The following is a 27320-nucleotide window of genomic DNA, read 5'->3' as shown; positions in this document are numbered from 1 at the left end:
TTCAGCTTTTCAGTTAATAATGTAAGAACAGTAGAAAGAAAAGTATTCTGAAACATAAAATGTGAGTTGTGGATACCAGCATTTTGTGAATGTTTTGGTAAAACAAGCATATTTGATCTGTTTGGGTTGAAATAAGGTATGAAAATCATTTCCACAAAAATGAGTAGCCATTTTCATTTTCTAAAATACGTGTGGTTTCGGTTGTAATGTTTACAATGTTACATTGTCGATGCAATATTTATATATTAATTACATGAACTTAAGTCAAAATAATTCAAGGATCTTTTTAAGTATTTTGGTATCAACAATACTGACACAGTATGTACGCGGCATTAGATCGATACCGACATTTGCAGTATCGCTCTAACCAAAAGGCTGAGCTACTTAACAGTATCACTCACCGCTAGTAAGTACTATACGGAGCATTACATTTGTAAAATCAGCAGTATTCCAACATCAAATTAAAATGTTTCATACTGTCAAAATAATGAAGACAACATTGAAAGGAGTGAACATGATCACTTTCAACACACTTTATTGTGCCCCCCCCCTCAAAATAGTTTTGTACAATCCAAATAGTCTTCACGCAAAAAAAACCCCTCATCTGTACATGTTGAATTATTTTGGGCACAGCAACACTTGTTTAAAAATAATCCAATTATAACTTGGCTAGCTATGCAAACACAAAAAAACAGTCCCACAGCTTCAAAAAATTAGCGTGACTGAAAGGTTGAGGCAGGATGAACCAGGACAGGAATACATAAATAAGACTTTTCCCTTTATGTTCCACTCTATCAGTATTCTAGAAAAGTAGAGTAGTAGATCTTATTTACAGAGAAACTATAGTAAGTGTGGTGGGAGTTGATTCATTTACATTGGCATATTTACTGGAAGAATTGGAAGAACAAAAACAGTTCCCGAGAGACAGCAACAATATGCCTACTGCTCCAATTTTGTTCTTGAATGGAAGTCTTTAAATTCAATTATCCCTCTAAAAAGGCCTCCATCACGTGCCTGCAGGTGCACAGATTCCACCACCAACACCTAATAATGTAGAGGTGTCCAAACTGTTCAGTTAAAGGATGCTCTTGGATACATTTTGTACATTTAAGTCAACATATGCAAAGCTATTTTAACAAAGCGCAGCGCTGTAGGTGACAAAGCAAATTAGTGTAATATCTAATCAAACATCTTAATGAATTCATTGAATTTTTACAAAATGCCAACGACCAACAAAAAACTGAGCTGTGGGCCGCACTTTCGACAACCCTGGCCAAACAGATTTTGGGAACCCATTAGTGAAGCAACTCACTCATTAGCGTTTTAAAACGTACTCTTTTCGGCAACATGTTTCATGTCCATTATTTCAGTATGTGCCTAAACCCCCCCAAAGTGATTTGTTGGAAACAATGCAAAGCATGATATTGTTGGCAGAGTTTTAACGACTTAGGTGCACAGTAGATCCCCGCTTTTAGCAAAATTGAGTAATTGACACATAAAGATGTCAATTTTTGACACACTAATGAAGACTGGGTTATGCTGCTATAGCTGGGCACTGCTGTTTATACCCATACATCAACCCCAACGCCTACCTCACTCATAATGGAACCAAAAATAACACCACACGGCCGATGCGGGTAACGAAACACCCACCCACACACTAATAAACTGTACATTCAAAACTATACTAGCATATGTAACCCGCAAGGCATGCTGGGTAACCTGTTGGGGAAGTCTGCACCGGGGCTTCCCAGCATGCCTTGCGGGTTATGAATGTTAGTATTGTCTTTCATGAATTAGTGCATTTGTGTTTGATACCCGCATACTCCACATTGTGCATAAAAAAAGAGTTTTCATTTGAGAATGCTGAATCGCAAATCTGCGGAGGTCCACTGTACATGACACCCTTCCTGATGAAAGACAACACAGTCGTACGTCTGACTACACAAAAGTGGACTGTGGACTTGTTATCAAGAGTGTTTCACAAGCACATCAGTAAAATGTGATGTTATAGCAAGTTGTTCTTCCCCATGAAGTAAATATTACTCTTCCCTCCTTTTTGAGTTTGTTTTCCTAAGTGCATCTTTCACATGTAACCTTGTGATGTCCCTCGCGGTATTTTTTCCCCCTCAAAACTTCCGTCCCCTATTTAAAATCCAAGACACATTAAGACAAGGGTGTCCAAACTGTTTCCAGTAAAGGATGCGTTCAGAAAAATCGAGGGATGCATGGGGCTGTTTTGATACATTTGTATTAAAGAGGCAAAAAACAATTCGATATCTGAACAAAAAGGCTTAGCTTTGGGTTGTGGATGAAAAAGCAAATTAGTGTAATATTGAATATATCCCATTAATTTATTTTAAAAATATGCCACTAAATGAGCTGTGGGCTGAAAATGGCCCCAGGGCTGCACTTTGGACACCCCATTCATTAAGACCTTGGCATCAGTCAAATACATCATTTTTCCCCCCTGACTTTGCCACCCACAAACCATACATTAATCCTGCATTAGGCCAATATGTGTCACAGAAGTCAGAGTAGTACAGTAAAGACACACATTGGATTTATGCTGGATTTAAATGTAGCAGGCTCTTATAAAAATGGAAGTTAAATGACAATGCAGTACAATTCTCAGTATTGCATTTCAAAGAGGCCACCATGAAATGTTTCAAGACAAGAAAACTTGGCAAGATCACGTAGTGTTCTTCCAACCACACTGTTTTGAATTTAATTTCACTTGTTAATAATAAACCAAATGGTGTATGTCTAGGAGCTTTGTTTCCCTTTAGCGTTAAAGGACCTTGATCATTTAAATGCACTCGCACTGTTAGAACACGCCTACATTTAAACTGTCAGAAACGCGCACCTGTGCATCATATATTTAAATTTCAATAAATACATTTATTGTCTATATCTGGCCTTTGGAGTAAAACACTTGCATATGGAGGTACAGCGACAGAATCAAGAAGGAAAGTTTGCAGTCTGGAGGTCAACTCTTTGGAAGAGGCCCCATTGCCTAAACTGCAGACCAACTGTTGGCTAGTCCAGTGATTCCCAACCACTGTGGCACAGTACACGAGAGAAGTGATGTAAAAGTGCTCATTTATTTACTACAAATAATCCATGTTGGGAGTAATGGCTTTAAAATTGTCTTCCAGTAACGGGTGATGCAATTAATTATTTAAAATGTTACGCCGTTACAGTGAAATGTGGTGTGTTAACTATCTGGCCGTTGCTTCAGTCAACATTGTTCACCACTACTCCTACTACTCCACAGGAAACTACTGTAGATAGGAAGGAACTCTAAGGAAAACACTGCCCCCTAGCGTTTCGATAGATAATTACATGTAATCGACTCAGCCCTCAGCCGCAAATCTCCGGAAACATCTCGACAACACATGCCACTACAAAGCTAAATGCCAATTCCGTTAGTCTCCATAAAAGTGACTCATTAACCAGCAGAGGCGGGAGCAAGTCAGTGTTTTGCAAGTCTCAAGTAAAAACATCCAAATCCAAGTCTAGATAAGACGGGTCGAGTCAAGTCCTAAATCATAGGATTGACATTTTCAAATCCTCACAAGTCGTAAGCACAGTTTAGCATCTCTCACATAAATGCCATTTTAACAAGGTAACAATCTATTAAATTTGACAAATACAATGAATGCATTTAGAATTCTTACTTTTTAAAATCAAATAAAACCAGAGTGACAAGAATTAGGCACAGAAAGAGTGGTGACACAGCATTCAGGATTTATGTAATCCACACACTTGTGGTTTGGTCTTAAACCTGATTGGATGTTAATAAATGCATTCAATGAGGCAGATATGTGGGGAAAATATGTTGTCTTGCTGGACAATCAACCCGGTTAATTGAATGCTAATGTATAATACTGATGTCAAAGTCCAAGTCGAGTTTCAAGTCGCGTCCAAAGTGATCAAAATTGTGACTTAGCTGACTCAAGTCCATGCCAAGCCCACACCTTTGGTAACTAACATAGCTTTGCCCATTTCGCTATGCCAGCGACATATAGTGACAGGCAGAACAATTACATGCTCTTCCACAAGATGGCAGATGGTACATAATTAACCTGTGTATTCACCCATTTCCATTCATACGGGTGCCCAAAAATATGTGCCTTGGCTTAGTAAAGGTTGGGAAACACTGGTCTAGACAGGCGAGTGATTTTGTGCGATTCGGCCTTTTGGTGCGTTTTTTGCAGCATTGTAATTTTTTTAATTTTTTTTATATATATATAGAGTTCTTAGAACAGACTGAAATGTCTTGACCGAGTTGTGAGTGAATTGGAAATTAAGCGTCTACACTGCATAATGATTTTTAGACAGTGTGCAAAGACCCAGTTTGTGTTGGACGAGAAAAACATGGGTTGAACCTTTGAACCTCACTTCACATTCTATACCTTCTTTAAAAAAAAAAAGAAAAAAGTATCACATCCTTTTTTTCCGATTGTTTTTTTTTTGGTGCACCAAAAATTCCAATTAAATAATCTAATTTTGGACCAGTGATGTTCATGAAGACTATGCCTGCAAACTAATTTTATTTAATCGTTTTTTAAAGAAAAGGAATAACAGGACATCAACAACAACAACAACAAAAAAACTCTTCATCCAGTGATGTGTCTTTGAACATGATGGTTCAAAATCCATCCACCCAGACCCCCAGACCCCTCTCTGCCAGCGAGCGGTTTATTGAAATGACCTGAAGAAGACAACAAATAATGGTTTGACAAGAAAATATTATGAAACACACCATCTTTCAAGTTAAACCCATACGTATGGTAGGAACCCTGCTTTCCGTGAAGGTTACGTTCCACGTCACCATGCCCATAAAAACCCTGATGATTTCAAATCAACATTTGCAATAAGAGTGACTGTTGCAATTATTAGACTTAAATTTAGAAGAAAAAAACAAAAAAAACAAAACACGTTTCTTTAAAAACAAAAAGTTTCGTAATAACTACATCAAATATGTAAATGCATCTAAATTTTAGAAATAAGGGTTACTATTTTATAAAAAAAAATATTATACTGTTAGAAAGCCCGTTGTTTTTGCATGTTTGTCTATGTTTCGCCGAGCGTTTATTCCCAGCGGTCCTCAAACACACCATAGTCGTGTGCACTGAGAAAGTGAAAGTTTGACTTTCTCAGACATATTTTCCCCGTTTCCATCATTGTTCCCAAATGCTGATGCTGTGTGTGAATTTGGGCACCTTGTAAAAAGGCGATATATAAATTCAATCCATTATTATAATATTCTTGAATACCCAAATCGAGGCAAATTTCTTGTAACTTTAATCGTTTTGAGTGCGGCGCTAATCATGCTTCATAACGTTCCAATGCAAGCCGTGTTGAACTTTACAAAAATTTTAAAAATGCCAGAGTTGTTTGCTGTAAGCGGCCCCTACGTAGGACTTTGCACACAACTGCGCTTAGCGAACCGTACAAAAGAGCACTGCAAGTATCTTTTTTTTTTTAAACACTATTTTTTACTTTGTGTTTAAGTTGCATTTCTTTACATTGCAACTTGTCATCATATGTTAAGGCTAATAACACATGTACATATCCATACAAGTATAGTTAAATCAATTAATATGAAACATTTTTGCTGGGGTGCCTTACCTCCTCCCCCACTATGTTCCACAGATGAACCAGTGGGAGACCTGTATTGTTATCGTAGTTTGAGACCTGTAAGAGCCAGAGAAAGAACCGGTTAACATCAAATCAACTCAACAGTTTTGAAAGACTTCACGGGCAAAAGCTTACCTGTGCAAGCAATGAAACGCCTTGTGTCAGCTCTTCTAATGTTGATGTGGCCTCCGATGAAAAACGATCTTCTCCTGATTAATATAGTAGATATAAAGAATACATAACAAACCACAAGTAAACAATTTGTGTTTCAACATTAATAATAGCGTACCTGGGAGGGGAGCTATGTTGTCAAGCAATACTTCAGCCCCTTGAAATGGTAGTGTTACAAAATCAGACCTGGAAGAAAGACGCATGTTGAATAAACATGAACAACTTAATTACGTGGAAGCAGCAAAACTCACGTCATCTGCAATTTTATTACCCTACTAACCAATACCCCCAAGTAGCTGTATGTGGTACAATATCAATGTACAAATACAGGCGTAAATACAATTTTTGCTGTTTTCTGCTGTCTTGTTTAATTCTTTTGAGAAACTGAATATATAGTCGGCCCTCGTTTATCACGGTTAATTGGTTCCAATGAGTGACCGCAATGAGTGACTTTCCGCAGAGTAGGACTCAATATTAATACATTGAATATTTTCCTGTTTATGATGTTTTAAAAATGTTTTTTTACCCCACCATTATTAGAGCCCTGTATACATGAAATAACACCCCTATAATCACCTATATACACATTTTTCCTAATATAGTAGACATGATAAGCGATAAGACATAACTCACATGCTAGCAATGGAAAAATTCCTTGTTGTTGTATCTCCAACGTAATGTGGGTCGGTTGCATGGCATAAAAAGCTACAGAGCTAACTAGTTAGCCCCTAATTTATTTATTCTAAACTTAAAGGAAATCTAAAATTTGTTTTTGAATTTTGCCCGTCATCCACAATCCTTAAGTGACACATGAACACATATGTCTGTCTTTTCTGTGCGTTCTAAAGATAAAAAAACAGATAAACCGAGGCAGCTAAGAATGAACATAAGGGGCCCACCTACTGTATTGCACCTATAATGCCTTCCACAAAAGACCAAAAAAAAAACGCCAACAACGCTCCATTTACATAACGTGACCGGTATATTAACCAAGCTAAAGCAACATTGTTATCATTATTAACATTGTTACACCTAAGAACTACGTTACTGGCGTAGTGACACCTCACCATACCACATGGGCTAGCTACTATCTTCACCACATGCTCGCAGTGCGTCAGCGCCGTGCTCACAATGCCTCAGGCCACTACCAAAAGCTAACGCTACATACTGGAGCGGCTGCAACTGCAACTGCTGCTGTGTTTTTGTTTTTAAGTTTGGAAAAAGTGTAAAAGTGTAGCAGTTCTGTCTATGTTGCTATGTGAAATCAATGCGCCCAGGAAGCAAGTTCTGGTAATGCTTAAAAATGAACAATATACAGCAAAATACTATAAGTGTTATATATTATCATGAATGTGCCTGTTACTACATGGTCACCGCATGGATATAAATCCATAAAACCTTGTTAGAGGGTTTTGGATGTGCTTTAATAGTGGTCTTTGTCGGCGGAATAGGTGCGTCCCATTACTTGGAGTAATGAGCTGTCTCTTTTTATCGTTTTTTATATCTTTAGATTGTACATAATAGAGAAAGACGTGTGTTCATGTCTCATAAGGATTGTAGATGAAGGGCAAATTTTGTTTTTAAAAAAAGGTGCAGCTTTCCTTTAAGAAAGGGTTTCAAAATGAGTGGGGAAGGATGACAAAGTAAGAAGCCAAAAACGTACAGATGCAGGGTGCAAATGTAATGCAATATTTTTTTAAACAGTCATTAAATAAGTAAAAATGCAATTTAATACAAAATTCCAATTAAATAACTATGAATGTCATGAAATTAAAGGCTATGAAAATATATGTAAATTATATGTAATTATATGTAAATAATTGGTAAATTGTTCCTACCTTATCTGCCGTAACGAGTCAATCTTGACCCTGTCATAGCCACCATAATCAACGTATCTTATTTCCACCTCATTTGATTCTTTGTAGAAAGTGATGACCTGAGCTCTCCACCAGGCTCCTTCCACTGCTGGGGCAGCACATATTACTCCAACTAGAGGACAAAACGCAGAAAGACATTATGGTAAATTTGTGCAAAAGGGCATAAAATTAGAACGGCTTCCTCTTCCTGATTTTTGAAAAAGTCTGCTGTAATTTCAATTTATGTCAAAATCATTGGATAATGATGTCATTCCGACCATACACCTGAATGCTATTTTTAAATCTTTGCAAGTATGTTTACCTTCAGCCGGTGAGGGAAGGGTGGGTGTGCCTGGCTGGGAGTAGCACAGGAACATCTGCTGGTCGAGGCTTCTCAAAGCGTGGTAAGTGGGATGGGTGTGCTGCTGGACAAAGACGTGCCCGGCTGACACGATGTTCACCACGATCACTTCCACAGTCACGCCACTGGGCAGAAGAAGCTGGACAACAAATGACAGCACAATTATTCCGTTACAAGCAAAGAAAAAAATAAATAAGAGCACACATGAGCACAGACCTCCACCAAGGCCAAAAAACAAGTTTCGGAAACCGTCCTCTCGCTGTTCCGCTCGCGTCACTCTTTCATGTCTCGCCTCCTGTTAGTGTCAAACCGCGTATGTGTGTGTGTGTGTGTGTGTTGTGGTTGGAATCGGTACTGTTGGCATCCGATCCGGAAACATCAGTCACATCAGCACATTGTGCCTGTCACTCACACGCATCAAACCATGCTATTACCATACTGATGGCGAGTTGGTATTCATTTTGTGGTTTTAATTTGACGCTGTGCTTTTCTTTGTTTCATAAACAAGTAAATGACAAATGACAAATGACAAAAGCATTAGATTACGTATTACGTCTGACCTTAATAGCTTAACATATCTTGACCAACAATGGACTGTTAATTGGTGTGTATCATTGATTTGAATGTGAAGAATATCATAGTAGTCGCCAATTGTTCTATTGCTACCCTCAGTGGAAAAGGTTTGGACATCCCTGACAGTATTATTATAATTATGAAGAGCACTGCGTGAAACATTGATTCGACAAACATCCGTCCTTACCCAGGAAGTCATGGGGAGCGATGGCAATGTCAGTGGTGGTGGAGGTGCATAAAGGTTGGTCAGATCCAGATCTTTGAACTTCTTCCCAATCAGAGACAGAGCTTTGTCAACTTGCTGCTGCATACCTAGTAGGGTGGAAATCAAACATCAGGTTAGACCTCCTTCAGTCAATCACAGTAGTGATAAATTCATCAAATTCCCTGGTCAGTCAGATTCCTAATGGTAGCCTATTAAGATGAGGACATGAACCCCGACTCACCTTCTATGTGACATATTTGGAACTCCTGGGTGTAAGGCAAAGTTGAGATGTAGATCTTTGCACCAGAGGTCTGCTTCAGGAAACTGACATATCTTCCTTGCTTACCAATTAAGCGGCCAACAAGAAGCTGCACAAGAAAGACAGCAAAAAGAGTCACATCAAACAAAGTCTGCCGTCCAGCCGTTAGCGAGCAGGAGCCATGGCTAGTGGTGGTGCCAAGGACAAGCCAGAGCCTGGAGACCTTCTTCCGTCGATAAATCTCCGGTTTGGGAACACAAAGTGGATAAGATGAAAGCCTTTAGGGTTGTCACAAGATCTCCCGAGATTAAAACGTGACAAGATTTGCGGACACTAGGCCTGGGGCAATAAATAAATGAATTAATCACACAATAAATGAAAAATGAACTTGATAATTTTGTCAGTTTCAATACATTGCCATGTGCATGCGTGTCTGCTCGTCTCCCGCCTCCCAACAGGCAGGAAGAGAGTTCACTCGTCATCGGTTTCAGCACCTTAGCGTGTTTGTTCCAGAAAACAACGAAATGAACGGAGTGAGCCATTTTGTCAGTCATACAGTCTCTTTGGGTGGAGGTGGGGCCGCTAGCATACACACAGAGTGCAGAAGAGTGTAACATAGTAGAAATCACATTAGTAGATTGCAATATATTGTCATATAGTTTAATATGTTTTCATTGTACTTTTTTTAAAAGTTAAGTTAAAATCTCATCTCGTTCTTGTAGACCCAATCTCGTGTATCATCAGTGTCTCGTGACACCACTAGTGTGCCGCCATTGTTCAGTAGCGATGGGAGATGGAAGCTGGTGCTATTAATGCTGCACTTCAACCAATAATAAATTGTCATTTACTCAAAATAAAATCATTCACTCCTCTCAAATGGTTAGTTTCACTTGCCTGCATCATTATCAATATTAATGAAAAAGTAATATTAGTAATGGGATACTTGAGGCATAGGTTTTCAGGAAGCAATGATACATATAGTAAATAATGATAAAAGTATGATAAAAGACGCCATTGTAAGATTATTCACAGACATTTTTAGGGTGTACTTACACTATGCTAATTTTACTGTGCCTGGGCCCAGTTCACACCTGTTTGGCAAGTATGAGAGCACAAATTGGCGCCCTGGAATGGCGCTTCCCCTTTTTTTGGCACGACTGGAAGAGCCAAACCAGGTGCTGGTACAATTCCATGCACATGCAGGCGTGCAGTGTAGACAAACCATAGAATGGCCTACTGCCGTTACAACTTTGGTAGAGTTCCTACAACCTCCTCTGTCTGCATATAAGCTTGGAACACACTGAGGTACCACACCCTTATGAGCATCAGCTGAATAGTATTGTAGTGCTGAAACGAATGTGTTGCTACAAAACAGGAAGAAAAAGGCAATGGAAGAGAGACAGATCAACTTAACCCTTTACGCGCCAGTGTTTTTTTTTCCAGTTTTGACATTACGATTTGAAAAGGCTGTAGCTTGAAACAGGTTAGGGATAAAGGCATAGTGTAAATTAGAAAAATCCTCAGTATGACCCAAAGTTTGTGATGGGTGTAAATTCACTCATCTAATGTACATATTATGACGTCACCAAGCTCAGAATTGGTCAGGTATATGTCTCCACGATACAGTCTCATCCAAATGTCTCATCCACTTGTGATACTCTTCCTCATCTCTCAAGCAACCCCAGCCATCATCACCATTAACAGCGGGATCTTGAACAATGCTGCCTGCACCGCCATTATCACTGTTATTATTACATAGATAGATATAGGGTATCTAGCTAGCTATCTACTGTATTATGCCTGTGAATATTCTAATTCATCCATGTCATTGTATTGTCAGGTCATATCTATCTATTAGCAGTGTATTTTTCTGCAGAGGAGTCTCAAGTTTGGGACGGAGCGCTGTGGCCATCTTGTTTACGTGTGTTCCACAGCGGAAGAAGATGCCAGCGTCTTCATCACATACACACGAATGGAGAGGGGACAGTGCGCAGGGACACGGCAAATAGAATGCCAAGCAATTTGTGAGGTCAGTTTTTTTTGAGGAGGCATTTTTATGATGCAAATGTACTACTCTTTTGAACGCATATTGCTTTGAGAAGCCAAACTCTTTACTGTATTTAAATGACCCAGCAACTAAGCAGTACTACGTTCCTCGTCACGAAAATCTGACCAGAACTGGACTCGCGTGACCAAATGGGGGGGAGAGGGGGTAAGTCACTGTTGCTATAGTCCACTGCTGATCGGGATGTCGTACAACTTCATGTAAAAAAATCTGAACTATCCCTTCAAGTACAAAATTGCTGAATTCGCAACATTTTCCAATCAAATACAGAGCAGAAAGCAGAGGTGAGGCAGGCGCGAACCTCACCTCATCTCTGAATGAGCAATTAAGCCCAACCTGGCTTGCATGGCACATGCCTGTTTCTCTGTATGTCGACTTATTATACACCATGACTTTCGACAGCATGTTTAATGTCAGACAGCATTCTGCGGCACCTGGAGGGAGCGTACACATATAAATCTGACTCCAAAGGAGTCACTGCCTCACCAGCCGTAAACCTCCCTGCATGGCTCGAATGTTTAAACGCGCCAAAGTCCGGCACGGCATAAACGGCCTCGTGCAAGTATGCCCTTAGAGTTATGATAAGAAAGAAACAGGTGCTGATTAACTATGGCTCTGTGTTAACTATTTATGGAACGCACTGAGGTGCCATACTATTAACTATTTTTAATAATATTAACTATTAATTATTTTTGTGTTCCGTCACAAAAATCCCCCTTGACTCGCACTTTTAGGCTGATGACTTGAAAATACTTCAGATTTTCAGTGAGTGAGTTGAGCAAAACGTGTCCCCAAGTATTCAACTAACATGGCCGCTATTATGTCATTTCCAGCAAGACAACACATGTTCAGAATCTGCCTCATTGAATCTATTAACATCCAGTCAGGTTTAAGAACAAACAAGGGTGTGGATTACATTTCTGTGCACTGACTAAATCCTAGTCACACTGGTCTTATTTAAAAAATTAAAAATACAAATGCATTCATTGTATTTGTCCAATTTAATAGTGTTTAATAGTGAACATTTTAAGCATATGACTTCAGGCTTGACTCGACATATCTTATCTCGACTTCAGACGTGACTTGGACTTGCACGTCTTTACCTAAGATTTGACTTAAGATTGAATGCTTGACACTTACTTGAGACTTGCAAAACTCAGACTTTCTCCCACCTCTGATGGTGACTACTGAAGACTTTAGAATGAAACCATAAAACATAGGTGGCAGGTTAAGTGACTGCAAGCACAAAAAAAATGCCGTCCTTCAAAGATTCGGCTGTGCTAGAGATTTACATTATAAATTGATAGTACAGTACAACTTTATGTCGGCACACTTGGAACTGGCTGATTCACGTCAACATAAGCAGTTGTCAACATAACCAAAACCAAAATGGAATCTAGCCATTGCTTACACATTTACATGACTTTCAGAGACATGCGTAGAACTGCCACTAAAGGATTTTTGAATCTAGAGCAGTTTATTGACAATGTTCTTCCTCCATTTGTGACTACTTTTCTTTAGATTCTTCCGTTTTCATATCATATTTTATACTCTCAGAACTAAACAGTTGCTGTGGTACTTCTGTTGTATGTCATGGCTGCAATGACAAAGCTTCTGTGCATGAGCACATCTTTCTCCCGATGGGATAACAATCTAAAAAAATAAAGTGATGCATTTTGCTAGTTGCTGCTGCAGAATTCAGGTTAATACTGCCATGGGTTTACTTTGCACTGAACAGGAAGTCACTGTGTGCACATTTTAAGACTGTAGTAAGACAGTTATGTTGTTGTCGTTTCACGCCGCCTAACAATAATGATAATAATGATGTAGACATCCATGTCAAAGTAAGCAGGCACTTTTCCGTAGACTAATAAGAACACTGTGGACCAGGACTTGACGAGCTGGTCGCAAGACTAGTTGTCGACAAACTGGTCCGACTTAAGCGGGTTGCCCTATTATGGCAAATGATTGGTTTGTCCAGTGACATTTATCACAAAATGGGTTAGTTAATTGGGCATCAAGTATACATGTTCGAGCAGTTCTGTCTCACCTTTGGAATTTCTATCTCCCAGAAGACAATGTCTGAACTTGATGAAGAAGCTTGGCTACTATGACTTTCCCCAGCGCCCATCGTGCAGCCACTGTCACCTGAGTCCATGCTGTTGACATCAGAGCCTGGACGTGAGAACAGGTAGTTATTCAAAAGCAACAGTACACCACAATCATTGCGAAAATGGCAAAAAAAAAAAAAAAAAGGCATCCGTGGCATCAATTGAATTTGATCACTTTAAAATATGATAATAAAAACTACTGCTATACATTTTTAGTTAAATTGCATTCCATCGGCTCAATTATGTATTTTGGTTTCCAATTGTTTTCGTAAGTAAGCATTTCATTACAGTTAAAATGAAAATCAACACTTCTTGGGAGAAAAATCAAGAAACAATTTTAAATATTGGCATTATGTAATGTCATAGAACGTGATATAGAACAGCGGCGAAATTTGTTGACTGCCAAAAAGCGACTCTAAATTGTCAATACATGTGAATATGAGTGTGAATGGTGCCCTGTGATTGGCTGGGGACCAGTCCAGGGTGTACCAAAAAACACAGCATATATAAAATCTAACCGGTAAACTTTGCAACTACTATACTAAATACTAATGATTAGGATTTCACATTTACAGTTTCAAAGTTTACAGATCATCGAAATAGTTGATATTCAGTAATTTACAATTCAAATCAATATGGCAATAAAGGCACAATTCCTCACTAGTTTTGTAAATAAACTGAGTAATACGTCAAAATAGCTACGTAGCTTTCATTATAAATACACTTCATGCATTGTGTCCAATAAGCATTTGCTGTAAAAAATTACAGATATTTGACATGAGAAATTAAAAGGATTATGCTAAAGACAATGCAGTCAAGGTAACATATTAATAAGCTTTCAGCAATGGACACAGCTGTTATCCACTTTTACCGCAGAAGCAAAAGAGCGAATCAGGAGGGCGCTTAATGTCTGATGACTGTTGTCATGTGACATCTACAAAGTGACGGTTATGTGGGTGACAAACGTTCCACACTACCTTCACGATTCCCGTTATGGGCACCCCTGATATATACAGGTAGTATATACAGGTATGGCCATTCATACAATGTATTACTTAACATTATTTTCACATTAAAAAACAACTCATTTTGTAAGGTGTGGCAGCTTTTATTTTACTGTGGTGTTCTGTGACAATCGATTACATGTAACGGAAACCCTGAGACGTCACGACAGGTCTGCATCCTTTCTTTGTCCCCATTTCCGCTTGCTTGTACTTTGTCCTGAACCGTAAAATAGAGCAGCCAACTTTAAGCAACTGGCGGCATCAACAAAATCATCCGACTGAATCGTCTGAAGACTGGTTCAGAGTTCTCCGACGATATTGTGCCGTTGGCACCAACATAATCTTAGCTGCAATGGATGACAGACCACTTGGTCAGTCAAGTTGGGTTGTGAATAAGCACAAGGGAAGAGATCATGTGCATCATTTTTGGGAACAAAAAGCTGGACAAGGTCAGCTCCTTTGTCTTCCACGGAAGCTCTCTGACCACAGATGGGAAAAGGACCAAAGACATTGACCAAAGACATTTCCCGGCAAATTGGGAAGGCCTTTGCTGTTTTTAGCTCATCACATCATATCTGTTCTTCCCCCTAGATTGACGTAAAAAACAAAATCCATCTGTTCAACTCAACAGTAGTCTCTGTATGCGAGTGAGATTTGGTCTCTCACTAAATGGTTGGCACACAAGCTTGATGTTTTCCAGCAACAATGCCTGAGAACAATACTCAAAGTACCTCGACAGTATTCCAAACAAGACTATCCTTTACCGTTACTTATACACAAACTCGAACAAACTCAGTGTCCTTGTTGCTCTCAGTACATTACAGTAAAGGTGTACACAATTAGGACCAGTAAAATATCAACAAAACAGTCTATGCCTCTTTCTAAACAGCTCTTTTTTGCAGGCCAGAGTTAGCTACTTTTTCCATACCTGACAGTTTGAATTGCTCACTTGCAGTCTACGCCTCTGTTTCTTTTATAATTAATTATTGCTGACTTGAATGTGCTTATTTGACTTGGCACATCACCCAAACGTAGCATGTTTGCATGTTTTAAAAATGCAAAACAGAACTGCTCTAAAATCAATGGAATTAATTCAATACTGATGTAATTTGGGAAAGATGTTCTGCTTTGCAATTTCAGTGCCCAGCCTTTTGCATTGATCTTACAGCCTTTGTCTATTCCACACCAAACCTGTTCATTTAAAACGCATGACGCAGTGGTTGCCAACTTTTTACAGTCGCAAACCCCTTCATACACTTGAGTCTGTGGGGCAGGCATGCACTCATATTCATACAATGCTGTAGTACAGCAGGGGTCCACATGGACCGGTACTGGATCGTGGAAAACTTTCAGGTGCAATGATAAAACAAAAAAAAACAAAAACATTTTTGTAAATAACGACATCAAATTTTATGTACAATTCAATTTGTTCAATGTACCATAGTTGTGTGCTCTGACTCTGCACAGACTTTCACTGTATTTTTCCGTGTAGTCTTTCACCTCATATTTGTTCCCAAATGCTGATACTGTGTGGGATTGCATAAAGGTAAGCTTTGAAGATCTTATTGAGTGCTTATGTGCATATCTGTCACACCATCCTACGTTATCTTCTCTCTGAAAACAAACTCCGGGCTTGTACTGATGTTAAGTAATTCGTATTCAGCTTGTGCTTTTAAGTTTATGTTGCGGATGTCTTAGTTTTATACACAATACATAATAAATAAATAGCATTAAATCACTATAATGTACCCCTCGCCAAAGTCCGAAAAAGAGGTGGCAGTCGAGCGCAAAACACACCACACACAAGTCCCCCACGGCGGCACAGAACCGGGGAAGTTCAACAAAACCAACCCCATCGCACATCCAAAGTAGCGCCACAAAAAAACTGCATGAGGATCCTGCCAAGACCAAGGAGGCCCAACAACTAACTCTGCCTGAAACATCCGCCAAGCGTGACAGTGAGTTTTTCTCATGCCTACTGTCTATTCTGTTTGAGTCACTTGATCAAGCATTTGACACAACAAAATGTTATAAATGTACCGGTATGTATGGTTCCTACTGATATCAAATCAAATTGATATTGGTATCAGCTGATCCGCAATGCTGTATTCTCAGTATCCTATCGGAAGTGAAAAGGTTGTATCGGCACACCCCAATGCTGTGTGTGTGATTTTTTTCCAATGAAAGATGGCACATTGGATTCTATGTATACACTCCTGATCAAAATCTTAAGACCAGTTGAAAAATTGCTAGAATTTGCATTTTGAACATTTGGATCTTAATGAGGTTTTAAGTAGAGCTACAATATGCAAAACCAAGAAGGGGGAGTGAGACAAAAAATATTTGGAACTTGTAATTTAAACAAAAAACAAAACTGAAATAGATTGTTTATCAGCTGATCAAAAGTTTAAGACCACAGGCTATAAAAGCCAAAATCCGGCCAAAATTTCATTTTCTGTCAGGGATTCATACCGTCATGTCCTTCTGATGGTTAAAGCTAAGAAGCTCTCTTTTTGAACGTGGTCGGATTGTCGAGCTGCATAAGCAAGGCCTCTCGCAGCGTGCCATTGCTGCTGAGGTTGGGTGCAGCAAATCAGTCATTCTACATTTTTTGAAAGATCCTGAGCATTATGGAACAAAAAAGTAAAGTGGCAGACCCCCCCCCCAAAAAAAAACACACCTGCGCTGAACCGAAGGATCAGATTGGCTGTCCAGGACACAGGGCGGTCTTCGACCCAATTTAAGGCCTTTACTGGTGCCGACTGCATCGCAATAACCATCAGACGGCATCTGCGGGAAAAGGGTTTAAAAAAAACAAAAACTAATTCAAAGACCACGTCTCCTTGGACGCCGCAAAACTGCCCGTTTAGACTTTGCCAGGGAGCATCAAACATGGGACATTGAAAGGTGGAAAAAAGTTTTATTCTCTGATGAGAAGAAATGTAACCTTGACGGTCTAGATGGCTTCCAACGTTACTGGCATGACAAGGAGATCCCACCTGAGATGTTTTCTACCCGGCACAGTGGAGGGGGGGTCCATCATGATCTGGGGTGCTTTTTCATTCAGTGGAACACTGCAGCTACAGATGGTGCAGGGTCGTCAAACGGCGGATTTTTACGTGCAGATGTTGCAGCAGGCATCCCTCATGACCGAGGGCCCTCGTCTGTGTAGTAACAGCTGGAACAGCTGGAACACTGCAGTTCACAATGCTCGCTTGACAATGGACTTCTTCAGGGACAAGAACACCACTCTTTTGGACCATCCTGCATGTTCCCCTGATATAAATCCCATAGAGAACATTTGGTGATTGATGGCAAGGGAAGTTTATAAAAATGGCCATCAGTTCCAGACAGTTGATGCCCTTCGTGAAGCCCTCTTCACCACTTGGAGCAATGTTTCCACTACCTTCCTGGAAATACTCCCATCAAGCATGCCCAAACTAATTTTTGAAGTGATTAACAAGAACAGTGGAGTTACTCATTACTGAGTCCTACTGAAAATTTGTTTTGTTCTGGTTTGGAGAGTTTTTTGTTATTTTTTGAGCGATGGTCTTGTACTTTTGATCAGTTGATAAACAGCCTTTCAATTTGTTGTTTTCAATAAATTACTTTTTCAAAGTGCTTTTTGTCTCACTCCCCCTTCTTGTTTTTGTATATTGTAGCTCTACTTAAACCCCCAATAAGATCCAAATGTGCAAAATGCAAATTCTAGCAATTTTTCTACTGGTTTTAAGATTTTGATCAGGAGTGTATTTATGTTCCAGTTTCAAAATGTAATCTGTATCAATTTTCATTTTTTCCCCAGCATAACCTTTCATCAATTTAATAAGAATGTAATCCTCTCCCCCTCTACACGCTCATCGCAAAGTTCAAACACGTTTATTGATTCCCCATGTTATTAACAGCAGTTATCGTGCATTTACATTTGCATGACAGAGAAACGTCACTGTTCAGACACGTATATCTTATGTGATAGCATGTTATCAGCATATTATGCAATATCACTTTAACACGATGTCAAGAAGTACATAAAGGAGAACTCAAGAGTCTAAAGGTTTGGTAAACTTTGTTTTGTTTTATCTCTATCACCCTCAAATTGCTTCCAGGCAACACACCAGGTTTGCGGTTAAGTCAGTGTCGTATTGCTTTTGCCACCTGCTCCAGGGAGTGATTTCACAAGTCTTGTGTCTTCTTTGCATTATTTAGTCACTTTCACAAGTCGCGTCATCACATTGTCAGATCATCACTTTGCAACTTTAACAGATCTGCCAAACTTCATGAAATTGTATGTCTCTTTAGCTTGTCAGAGTTCATTGTCACCAGTGAACTGTAGTACAGTGGAACCTAGCAGGTTTTTCAGTTCACATAAAAAAAATGTACGCCAAAATTGTGTCTCGTTTGAATACATTTTCCGGTTAACATACAATGTGGCACGCATCTTGTGGGTTTTTTTTCCCTTATCTTTTATCTGTCTTGTCTTGTTCTTAATACACTTTGAGTCCAATTGTGTTCTTAATGCGTTTTTAATCACAAACGTCTTTGTTAGCATAGCTTGCTAACAAAATGGCAACAGATACCGGAAGTCAGCTATGTCGCCAGTCTAAAACGTCACCAGCGGTTGACGCTCAAAAGTGTCGACACAAAACATGTTTTAATAGTTTTTAAATGCATAAAAAAAATCTAAATGCGTATAAATGAGGAATCAAAAGGGATAAACAAACATTGTACCTTAATTGAATGTAGCTGTTCCCAAAGACACAATGTAGCAGCAAGACACCACACGGACATCTTCCTGTTTTGTCATGATTTATTTCTTTAATTAAATAGTGTTTCTCACCTTTATCAACATGCTGGCACTTAAAACTTTCTTTGGCTCCATTTTTGGGTTATAGAACTGAGAAAAGCTATTGAATTCAAAAAATAACTCATTGCACAGCAGGAAGGTGGTGTCCATGTGGTGTCTTGCTGCCACATCGTGTCTTTGGGAACACTCAAAAGTAACCTTAAATGTCAGGGTTTCCCCAAGGATTTTTTTTTAAAGCTGTGTTGGTGGGCTGCATATGACTGCCGCCGCTGTGTTGTGCCCCTGCTGAGTCTGCTTTTTTTTTTTTAAATGACAGATGGCCTTTTTTTTTTACTTATTGATTTATTATCTTATTTAACTTTTTTTCAACATTGCAAAACTATTCATTTAATGGAAAACTTACTGAGAACACTTAAAGTGAGAGTCTAAAATGTCGAGCCTCCTTTTGTTACCTGACTTATTTAGTCCAATAGTACTATGTGAGTAGTACAAAACATTTTGTACTATTTGACACAAACCTAAATTTAATTTGATGCCTGTTTAAGAGTACTACGGATACATGGGAAATTTATACAGTGGTATGAAAAAGTATCTGAACCTTTTGGAATTTCTCACATTTCTGCATAAAATCACCATCAAATGTGATCTGATCTTTGTCAAAATCACACAGATGAAAAACCAGTGTCTGCTTTAACTAAAACCACCCAAACACTTATAGGTTTTCATATTTTAATGAGGATAGCCTGCAAACAATGACAGAAGGGGGAGGAATAAGTAACTGAACCCTCTGCCTAAGGAGACTTAAAAAGAGCAATTGAAACCAATTTTTACCAAACAATTCAAGTCAGGTGTGTGCCCAATCGATCGATTGATGACTTTTCCAAATAAAGGTTCAGATTTTAAATAAATAAATAAATAAATAGATAAATTCTATTTTATTGACAAAGCACATCTCCACTCAGTGTGCTCATTTGTCATTAATACAGGTGTCATGTTTGAATAGCAGACATAAAAATACTAAGAGATGAAACATATTCTTTGGTGAACTACTCAACATCAGCTAGTGAGCTACTGCTACCTTATGAGCTACCTTTTAGTAACTGTGATAGCGTCACTGTCTGAAGCTGGACACACGTGTTTCTATTGAACAACTTTGACACACAAGTAGTATTTTGAAGACAAGCCATAAATATTATAATGATAACAAGAGAGCACGATTACGTGACACTTTAAAAAAGTAAGCGTAAACGTAATACAGCCACTTGTAGCTCGTCCATGGGACAAAAACGAGCTAGCTAGATGCCTCCAGCCAGACGACATGTGTAAACAAAAATGCCAGAAAGTCGAATGACATTGAAACATGAGCAATCACACACGCTGACATAGACGGGCTTAGCATGTGACAAGTGTCGCATGTGTCGTTAATTGACTACATATTTTATGGGCTATTGTTCATCCTACTGATAATAAGAAAAAGTGAAAGTTAACAAGACGCATTGTGTACCTCGTCACATATGCGCGAGTGCCAGCAAGGCAGACAGGTGATGCATGTTTATCAAAATAAAGGGCAGTGAAACATTTTTCTATTTTCAATTGTTTTCAAACTAATTGTGGTCAATATGTGCGTAAATATGTGCGGCCACAATCCATTACATGTAGCGGAAACCCTGAATGTTAATTTATCCATTTAATTTCTGTATTTATATGCATTTTTAATAGTTTTCTACATGTAAAACTATACATTCATCGCTCGTTTATCACAGTTAATTGGCTTCCTGACCCGTCCGCGATAAGTTAATTTCTGTGAAGTAGAATTCCTTCTTGATAAATGTAATAAATGAGAGCATAGAAAACCTGTTTAAGACCTTCTGAATATGCATTATTACAGCCTCCTAGACATGAAATAACACTTGTATTACCAATATAGTTGATATAATATAAAGACAGACATCTTAAACATAAATAAGACACTACAAAGACCCACACGCTAGCACTGACAAGCATACTTGGTGGCTATTGTCTCAATGTAACGTTACTGACACCTAGTGGCCAGTGTAGAAGACGTAAAGAAAATAGTGAACTTTCACACAGGAGCTGTTGCCAGCCACAACTCACGCCAATGACACTCTCCACACTGCTAACCATGCTAACACTCAGCAACTCTACAGTCACAGATCTTCCCAGGCGCATGCTCACTATGGTTTTGATTTAACATTTTTATACTGGGTGTGCAAGGGAAACAGTCTGAAACCTTTACTTCATAGTATCCATAAGGTTTGGATTCTTTATCTTAAATGCTTTATGGTTAATGTTTCAAAGTGCTATTGCTACCTGGTAGTGGCACGAAAAAAACCCACTTTTGATGCCTCTCGATGCAGAGTGAACAGATTCTCAATTGATTTTAGAAATGCAAATAATAGATTAAATAATGCAATATAAATCTATGTGGCAAGGAATAAAGTTACAATCAGAAATGCAGCACCCACGGGATGAGTGCTGAGTGTGAAAAACCTGTTTAACTACTACAAAATCATGCCAGTGAGTACAACCACGTTAAGTGAAGCAATTTTCAACTGCTGATGTGCGCTGAAAAGAAGAACAAACAGAGTCACACTAAGATGGTTGTAGAGCGTAAACCTGTGGATTGTACCATGTAGGGCACAGCTAAAGGGTCACGGTTTTACATGCCAATATGCTATAATTTATTACATTTCTATAGTTACATTACATTTTGCGGAATATTTAATGTGGCCCAGCGGCCCCCAGATAAGTTGACTTTGAGATGTAAGACTCCCCCATTAAGAGTACATAAACAATTGATTCACAATCTCAGACTCATAACTCACCTCCAGACTGGTCTGTTTCCACATCACATGTACCATGAGCTCCATTCCTCAAGTCCATTCCGTCAAGTCTGTTTACATTCACAGAGTCTTCTTCAGTCAAAGCCAAAATCATCGCCTCTGTGGCGGTCTCAGCCAGTGATTGGGGTATTGTTTCTTCTCTTTCTGACAAGTCTGTAACCTGGAAGATATCCCGCTTCTTGTCAAACAGTTGGTGGTCCTCATTGCTGATGCCATCCTCAGAGTAGCATGTACTACAAGCAGAGTCTTCAGCCTGTGTAGCCGATTCCACAGCTTTAGGGTTCAAGCTTGGTAGAGGGGAACTCATTGCTACTTGATGAGACAGTTTGGACAAAGGGTCTCCCTGCGCATTGTCTGCCTGATGAACCAACCCACTGACCTCAACAGATTCCCATACAGACATTTCAGAACAGCCATTCGGCATCACTTGCTCTCTGCTCTCTTTGACCTCTACCTGTACAGCCTCGTGGTCTGTCTGAGGAGCATCAGACATTTGATGGTGGTGGTACTGCTTGCCTTTGTCAGCAACCTGGCAGCTGGAGACACCAAGGACCTGCTGGGTGGCTGCCGAGATGACCTCAGTTATGAGCCCAGCTGCCAGAACCTCCAAATCCTGCTCCTCATCATGAACCAGGTTTTCCTGCGCAGTCAATAATGTGGTCTGGGCTTCGGAGGTCAGAAGCGGGGAGGTAGGAGTGCTGGTTAGAATGTGTTGATTGAAATCGTGCAGTGACATGTGACCATCTAGAGAATCCAACTGTGATGAGATCACTCTCTGCACTTTAGTGGGGGTGACTACACAACCGTCATTCTGTGTCATTATAGTGCTGTGATTCTTTGCAACTTCTCCCTCTGGCTCAGGCCTCTCTGCATCCGAAAGGTACACCAACGTGGGGGCTTGGCAGGGCAAGACAATCTCTTTGAGAGTGGCTTCTGAAGCACAAGTTAGGTTAGTCTTTAGGTAGAGTTCCGCCTCTGTACCCATGGCAGGTGCTGAACTTTTCTGCGAACAGTCCTGTTCTTTTCTGTGACCGTCGCCCTGCACATATGGTGGAAGAGTTGAGACTGGGGGTCTATCAACATTCAGTCTCATTCCACTATTATCAGACAACGCATCTTTGGAAGTTTGTCCCACTGAACATGCTGCACATACATCCTGAACAAGAGTCTGGGAGATGTTTTCCTGCTCCTCGTCTTGACTAGTTACTGGTGCATTTCTGCAGATGAAGTGATGTTCTGTGTCGTTTGTAGGAGATACAGTGCCTTTGTCACACATGCCATTGCTACCCACTGCTAGAGATGTCATCAGGGGTGCAGTAGTTGAAGCTTCGTCCGGTTCGTCATGGCTGGTGAGGCGCTCTTTCTTGCGGGAGATGTACCACCACCAACCAATCAGTGCAAGGACTCCAGGTAGTGTGTAGGGCACGACCGAGCGAAACCTCAGCGGCATCTCCTCAGGACACTAGCTACACCTGCGGGTAGGGAGAGAAAAAGTTGTAGTTAATTTGCAATGCAAGATCTCAAGTCTGTCAACACTGAGTTACAGCTGTAAACCTACTAATATTTATACCATAAATGCTTCAAATAATCTGTTACATTAACTCCTATAGTCGCTGGGTGTGTGGTCTCCAAAAGCGATTAACTGCTGGTCCAGACCAAACCTGGGTACCGTAAATTCCAGACTATTAAGCGCACCTGAATATAGGCCGCACCCACCAAATTTAAAAAGAAAACTAAATGTGTACATATATAGGCCGCACTTGTTTATAGACCGGAGGTGTCCACGTTGTAACATGGGATATTTACACAGAAAGACACACTATAAACTTTGCAATCCTACCTCCAGTCAGTGTTCCCAGCGTCAACCGCTAGCGCCAGTGATGTGACGTGAGATGCTCCCCCCGCCCCCCGTCAGAGTAAGACTTGTCAGATCAAAACACAATCGTTGCATAGTACTTCACAACATTATATTAGTGTCCACTTCAGAAATTCACTACTTCCTGACTCTGCACTCTAAGCTTCATGGGAACTGCAGTTCTTTCTGCCATAAATTAGCTACATCATTGCTGAAGTGGCAGGATTGAAAGCGTGTGGAAAAAGTAGCAGCATGTAGTAATTCATGGTTCTCCTCCCCCTAGGGCCACTAAGATATTTTGTGTATTTTTTGGTATTTTGTAAAAAAATTAAATTAAATTTAAAAAAAGTAAACAACAAAAACATTCTGTATATATTTAAATACATCAATTTGTTGTTAGTATCAACATTTCAGCTTTTTCTTGTTACATTTTGTGATTTGATATGTGACTTAACATGGATGGGGGGTTCAACGCAAAACGAATCATTTTAATATGACCAACAAAATATTGCCAAAGATTGAGCCTATTTGTTATAATTGATTAAAAGTTGCCTGACTTGATGTGACCTTTTTATTCAAAAGATATTGCACATTCCACTGGTTACAATGTTTAAAAAAATAAATAAAAAAATTAAGTGCATTTAATCTAAAATCAGTTACTTTAAATTGTGATGCGTGATCGCACTTAAGTTTTCTTGAAATCTCCAGCTCGCAGGGCATCGGACTATGTCACACTTTTTCAGCAGAAATAATAATACATCTAAAAGCAAAATTATAACTAAAAAGGCTCTGAACTTTGTGCACACCCAGAGCAACCATGTGGCGACTTACAGGAATGACTCCCTCCCTCCATGTTTAAAAAAAGGCCCTGTGCACATGCCTTTCCTTAAGGGTGTCATTTATAAAAGGATGCATGGTATTATTACTAGAAGTCTGTGTCATGAACAATCTCAAAACAAAAGACTAATGTGATTAACTTGGTCTAGCTTGAAAGCTAAAAATGCAAAAAAATACGGGGGGCACTTTGATACATTTTGTGCATAAAGATGCTAAATCAATCCAATGTAGGTCAATATTTGCTAAGCTATCTAAAACAATGTACTCTTAGCTTTGTATTATTGGTGACAAAACAAATTAGAGTACTTTTTACAACATGCCAAGGGCCAATAAACAATGAGCCCCCGAGCCCACACTTTGGATACTCCTGCTCTGCCTCCAAGGAGCTATCCACATGGAAATGTTTTCAGGTCAAAACAGCAAAGTATTTTATCATTTCAGCATGTCATCACAGAAACGGCGTTCAGGATGTCATGAAATGGTGTTTTTTTTTTTTTAAAGATGGCTTCTACTGTGGGAACATCTGAAAACACCGGCTTGTCGTTTCCATGTAGACCAGCAAATGCGCTGCTTTTTGAAAACGATGACATCACCGACCCATCACCGTCACGTGACCAGAAGTGGCCTTTTATGACAAGTCAACATATCATCTGAATATTTGGACGGGTATGGATCACCATAGTCGATATTCTCCTAAAACTGTTGTAATATAGTCCAAAATGACTCGCAGAAGTAACTCCACTTTGTCGTAAGGTTAGACGGGCCTTGGTAAGTGGAAGACAATGGACTTATGCAAGTGCTTTCTTTCTTCTTCTATAGTTTGGTGTGTCACATGGTTCCGTCTGTGTGTGTGTTTACAGCGCCACACGTGGGTGTACCTTGTGTATTACATCATTTTCACCCAATGATCCGTTCCCATCCGGATGCAACTATTTACTAATCCGGTACAGTGTGAACGCAATTTTTTTCAACTCCCTAAAAAAAAAAAAAAAATCCCAGGAATGTTTGTATGGACAGGGCTTAAGACTCACTCAACAAGCAGCTTCGTTTACATTTACCAGTAGCACAGCTATCTACATTTTCTTATCCAAGCTCAGCATCTAAGTCTTGCTTTTACTTTGATACCAAGATCAGCTTTGTAGATCTTGTAGATGCAGAGAAAAACTTGATTTATTTTGGGTATGTCTTTCTAGCAAACTGGCCCAAGGTTCAATAGGTTTTAGTGTTACAGTTATGAACATGATACATTCTGAATTGTCTGGTTAGTCAGGTATACCACTAACAGCTCCTTTTATACTTTTACCATGTCAAATTTAAAACCTAGCCAATCGCCAAACACCACGAAGCCCACGTGACACTAACATTTATTGGTGCCCTAAAAGTACATCAAAAAGGTCATACTTCTAACTTCTAAGGTCACTCTTAACACCATAACGTTAAACCCAAAACATTGCATTTTTTGTAGGTATTGCTTACAACATTATCAATATAATAGTTACGTTTCAGGGTTTTAAAAAAATTTAGTCGCTGGCGTTAGCTATCCGACAAGTTAGCATCATGGACACAGCGTAAACCGGAAGCTACAACAGGGACGTCTGTCCCCTTGAAATGACATAGGAAAGGACAAATCCAAGAATTAAACGTCTGAACGTTTGTTTTGACGATTGAAAAAGGCATGTATCTGATAAAAGCAGCAAACACAACCTATCAAGAAATCGTAGAATAAAAAACGCCACCGGGCTGGCGGCTGACCATAGGAAATACGAAGTTAGGACTGCTGAACATCCAAATATAATTATATGTATGCTATATATATGAATATGTAAATAAGTGTTTGATGAATCTTGTGTATCGCGAAACATATCCGAGTAAAAAGCGTTGCTGATAGCATTAAGCTAACTGACACTGCTGAGAGTAAAGCATGCCTCGTTAAGGATACTAATTTTATACGTCATTTTAGTAATAACGCACAAAAGTCAAAGCACGGTGACAAGAACAGCACACTATTGTTGCCCTAGGCACCCTAAAGGTGTCGACAAACACCATTTTTCATGCTTTGGAGTGGACGCATTAATTGAAGAAATGGAAACACAGTATAACGCACCAGTGTCTTGATGTAACCTAAGGCCGTTTTAGCCCACAAGAGTCCATCTTTACCGGATCGGCCTCAGACCTTGGTGTTAGCTTGCTAACCGGCCTAACGAAAATGAAAGTGTTACAGCCCTTCTTGTAACTGCTTGTCACGACTGAGGACACATGCTAATTTTGTTACGCCAAGCATTTAACAAACACTCAGGGAGACATTTGCCTTATGTCAAAAACATGGAGCTAGCTTTGGTAACGCTACACAAGCTAGCTGCTCAATGACATGGGCAGTCAAGCGACGCACGACCATCATTAACACAAGTTGTGTGTTTGTGTGTGTGTGTGAAAGGCTGTTACATCGCGACGACTATGTCTGACCCAGGCCATGCTGCGTGAGCATAGTTACAAACACACAAGCCTGCCATTGCCACCATTTATTCATGTATCGGTTTCACTTACAGCAAATTAGAGTCGTTGATGCCGCCACGGTGAGAGCAAGGCTGGTGTCAAAGTAAGTGTCGTTTTTTTTGTTAAAAAAAACCCAAAAGTGTCCCATACAAACTCAACCTCTTTCCCCCACGTGTTGTCCGACGAGAACTAGTCTAAAAAAACACACACACTCAA

General features: G+C 39.6%; 1 protein-coding gene across 1 annotated transcript; it reads right to left on the bottom strand.

Moving 5' to 3' along the window:
• Positions 1-498: 498 nt before the first annotated feature.
• Positions 499-27320, bottom strand: akap1b (A kinase (PRKA) anchor protein 1b). Its single transcript, XM_054794054.1, has 11 exons — positions 27156-27320; positions 21902-23391; positions 13187-13311; positions 9054-9180; positions 8795-8919; positions 7996-8173; positions 7656-7806; positions 5936-6003; positions 5782-5855; positions 5638-5703; positions 499-4717 (listed from the first exon to the last, which is right to left on the bottom strand). The coding sequence occupies exons 2-11, from the start codon at positions 23367-23369 to the stop codon at positions 4655-4657; spliced, it is 2445 nt and encodes an 814-aa protein (XP_054650029.1). The 5' UTR covers positions 23370-23391; positions 27156-27320; the 3' UTR covers positions 499-4654.

This window comes from Dunckerocampus dactyliophorus, chromosome 12 (genome assembly GCF_027744805.1).
Source record: "Dunckerocampus dactyliophorus isolate RoL2022-P2 chromosome 12, RoL_Ddac_1.1, whole genome shotgun sequence".
Taxonomy (NCBI): domain Eukaryota; kingdom Metazoa; phylum Chordata; class Actinopteri; order Syngnathiformes; family Syngnathidae; genus Dunckerocampus; species Dunckerocampus dactyliophorus.
This window is presented reverse-complemented; position numbering and strand designations above follow the sequence as displayed.

What these genes read in the sequence shown, in the direction of transcription:
- akap1b (XM_054794054.1), bottom strand. Translation starts at nt 23,369, where the DNA reads ATGCCGCTGAGGTTTCGCTCGGTCGTGCCCTACACACTACCTGGAGTC. An exon ending in GGGAGATAGAAATTCCAAAG is followed by an intron (nt 9,181 to 13,186) that starts GTGAGACAGAAC and finishes TTTCTTGTGCAG; the next exon opens with CTTCTTGTTGGCCGCTTAAT. An exon ending in CGCTCCCCATGACTTCCTGG is followed by an intron (nt 8,174 to 8,794) that starts GTAAGGACGGAT and finishes TTTGTTGTCCAG; the next exon opens with CTTCTTCTGCCCAGTGGCGT.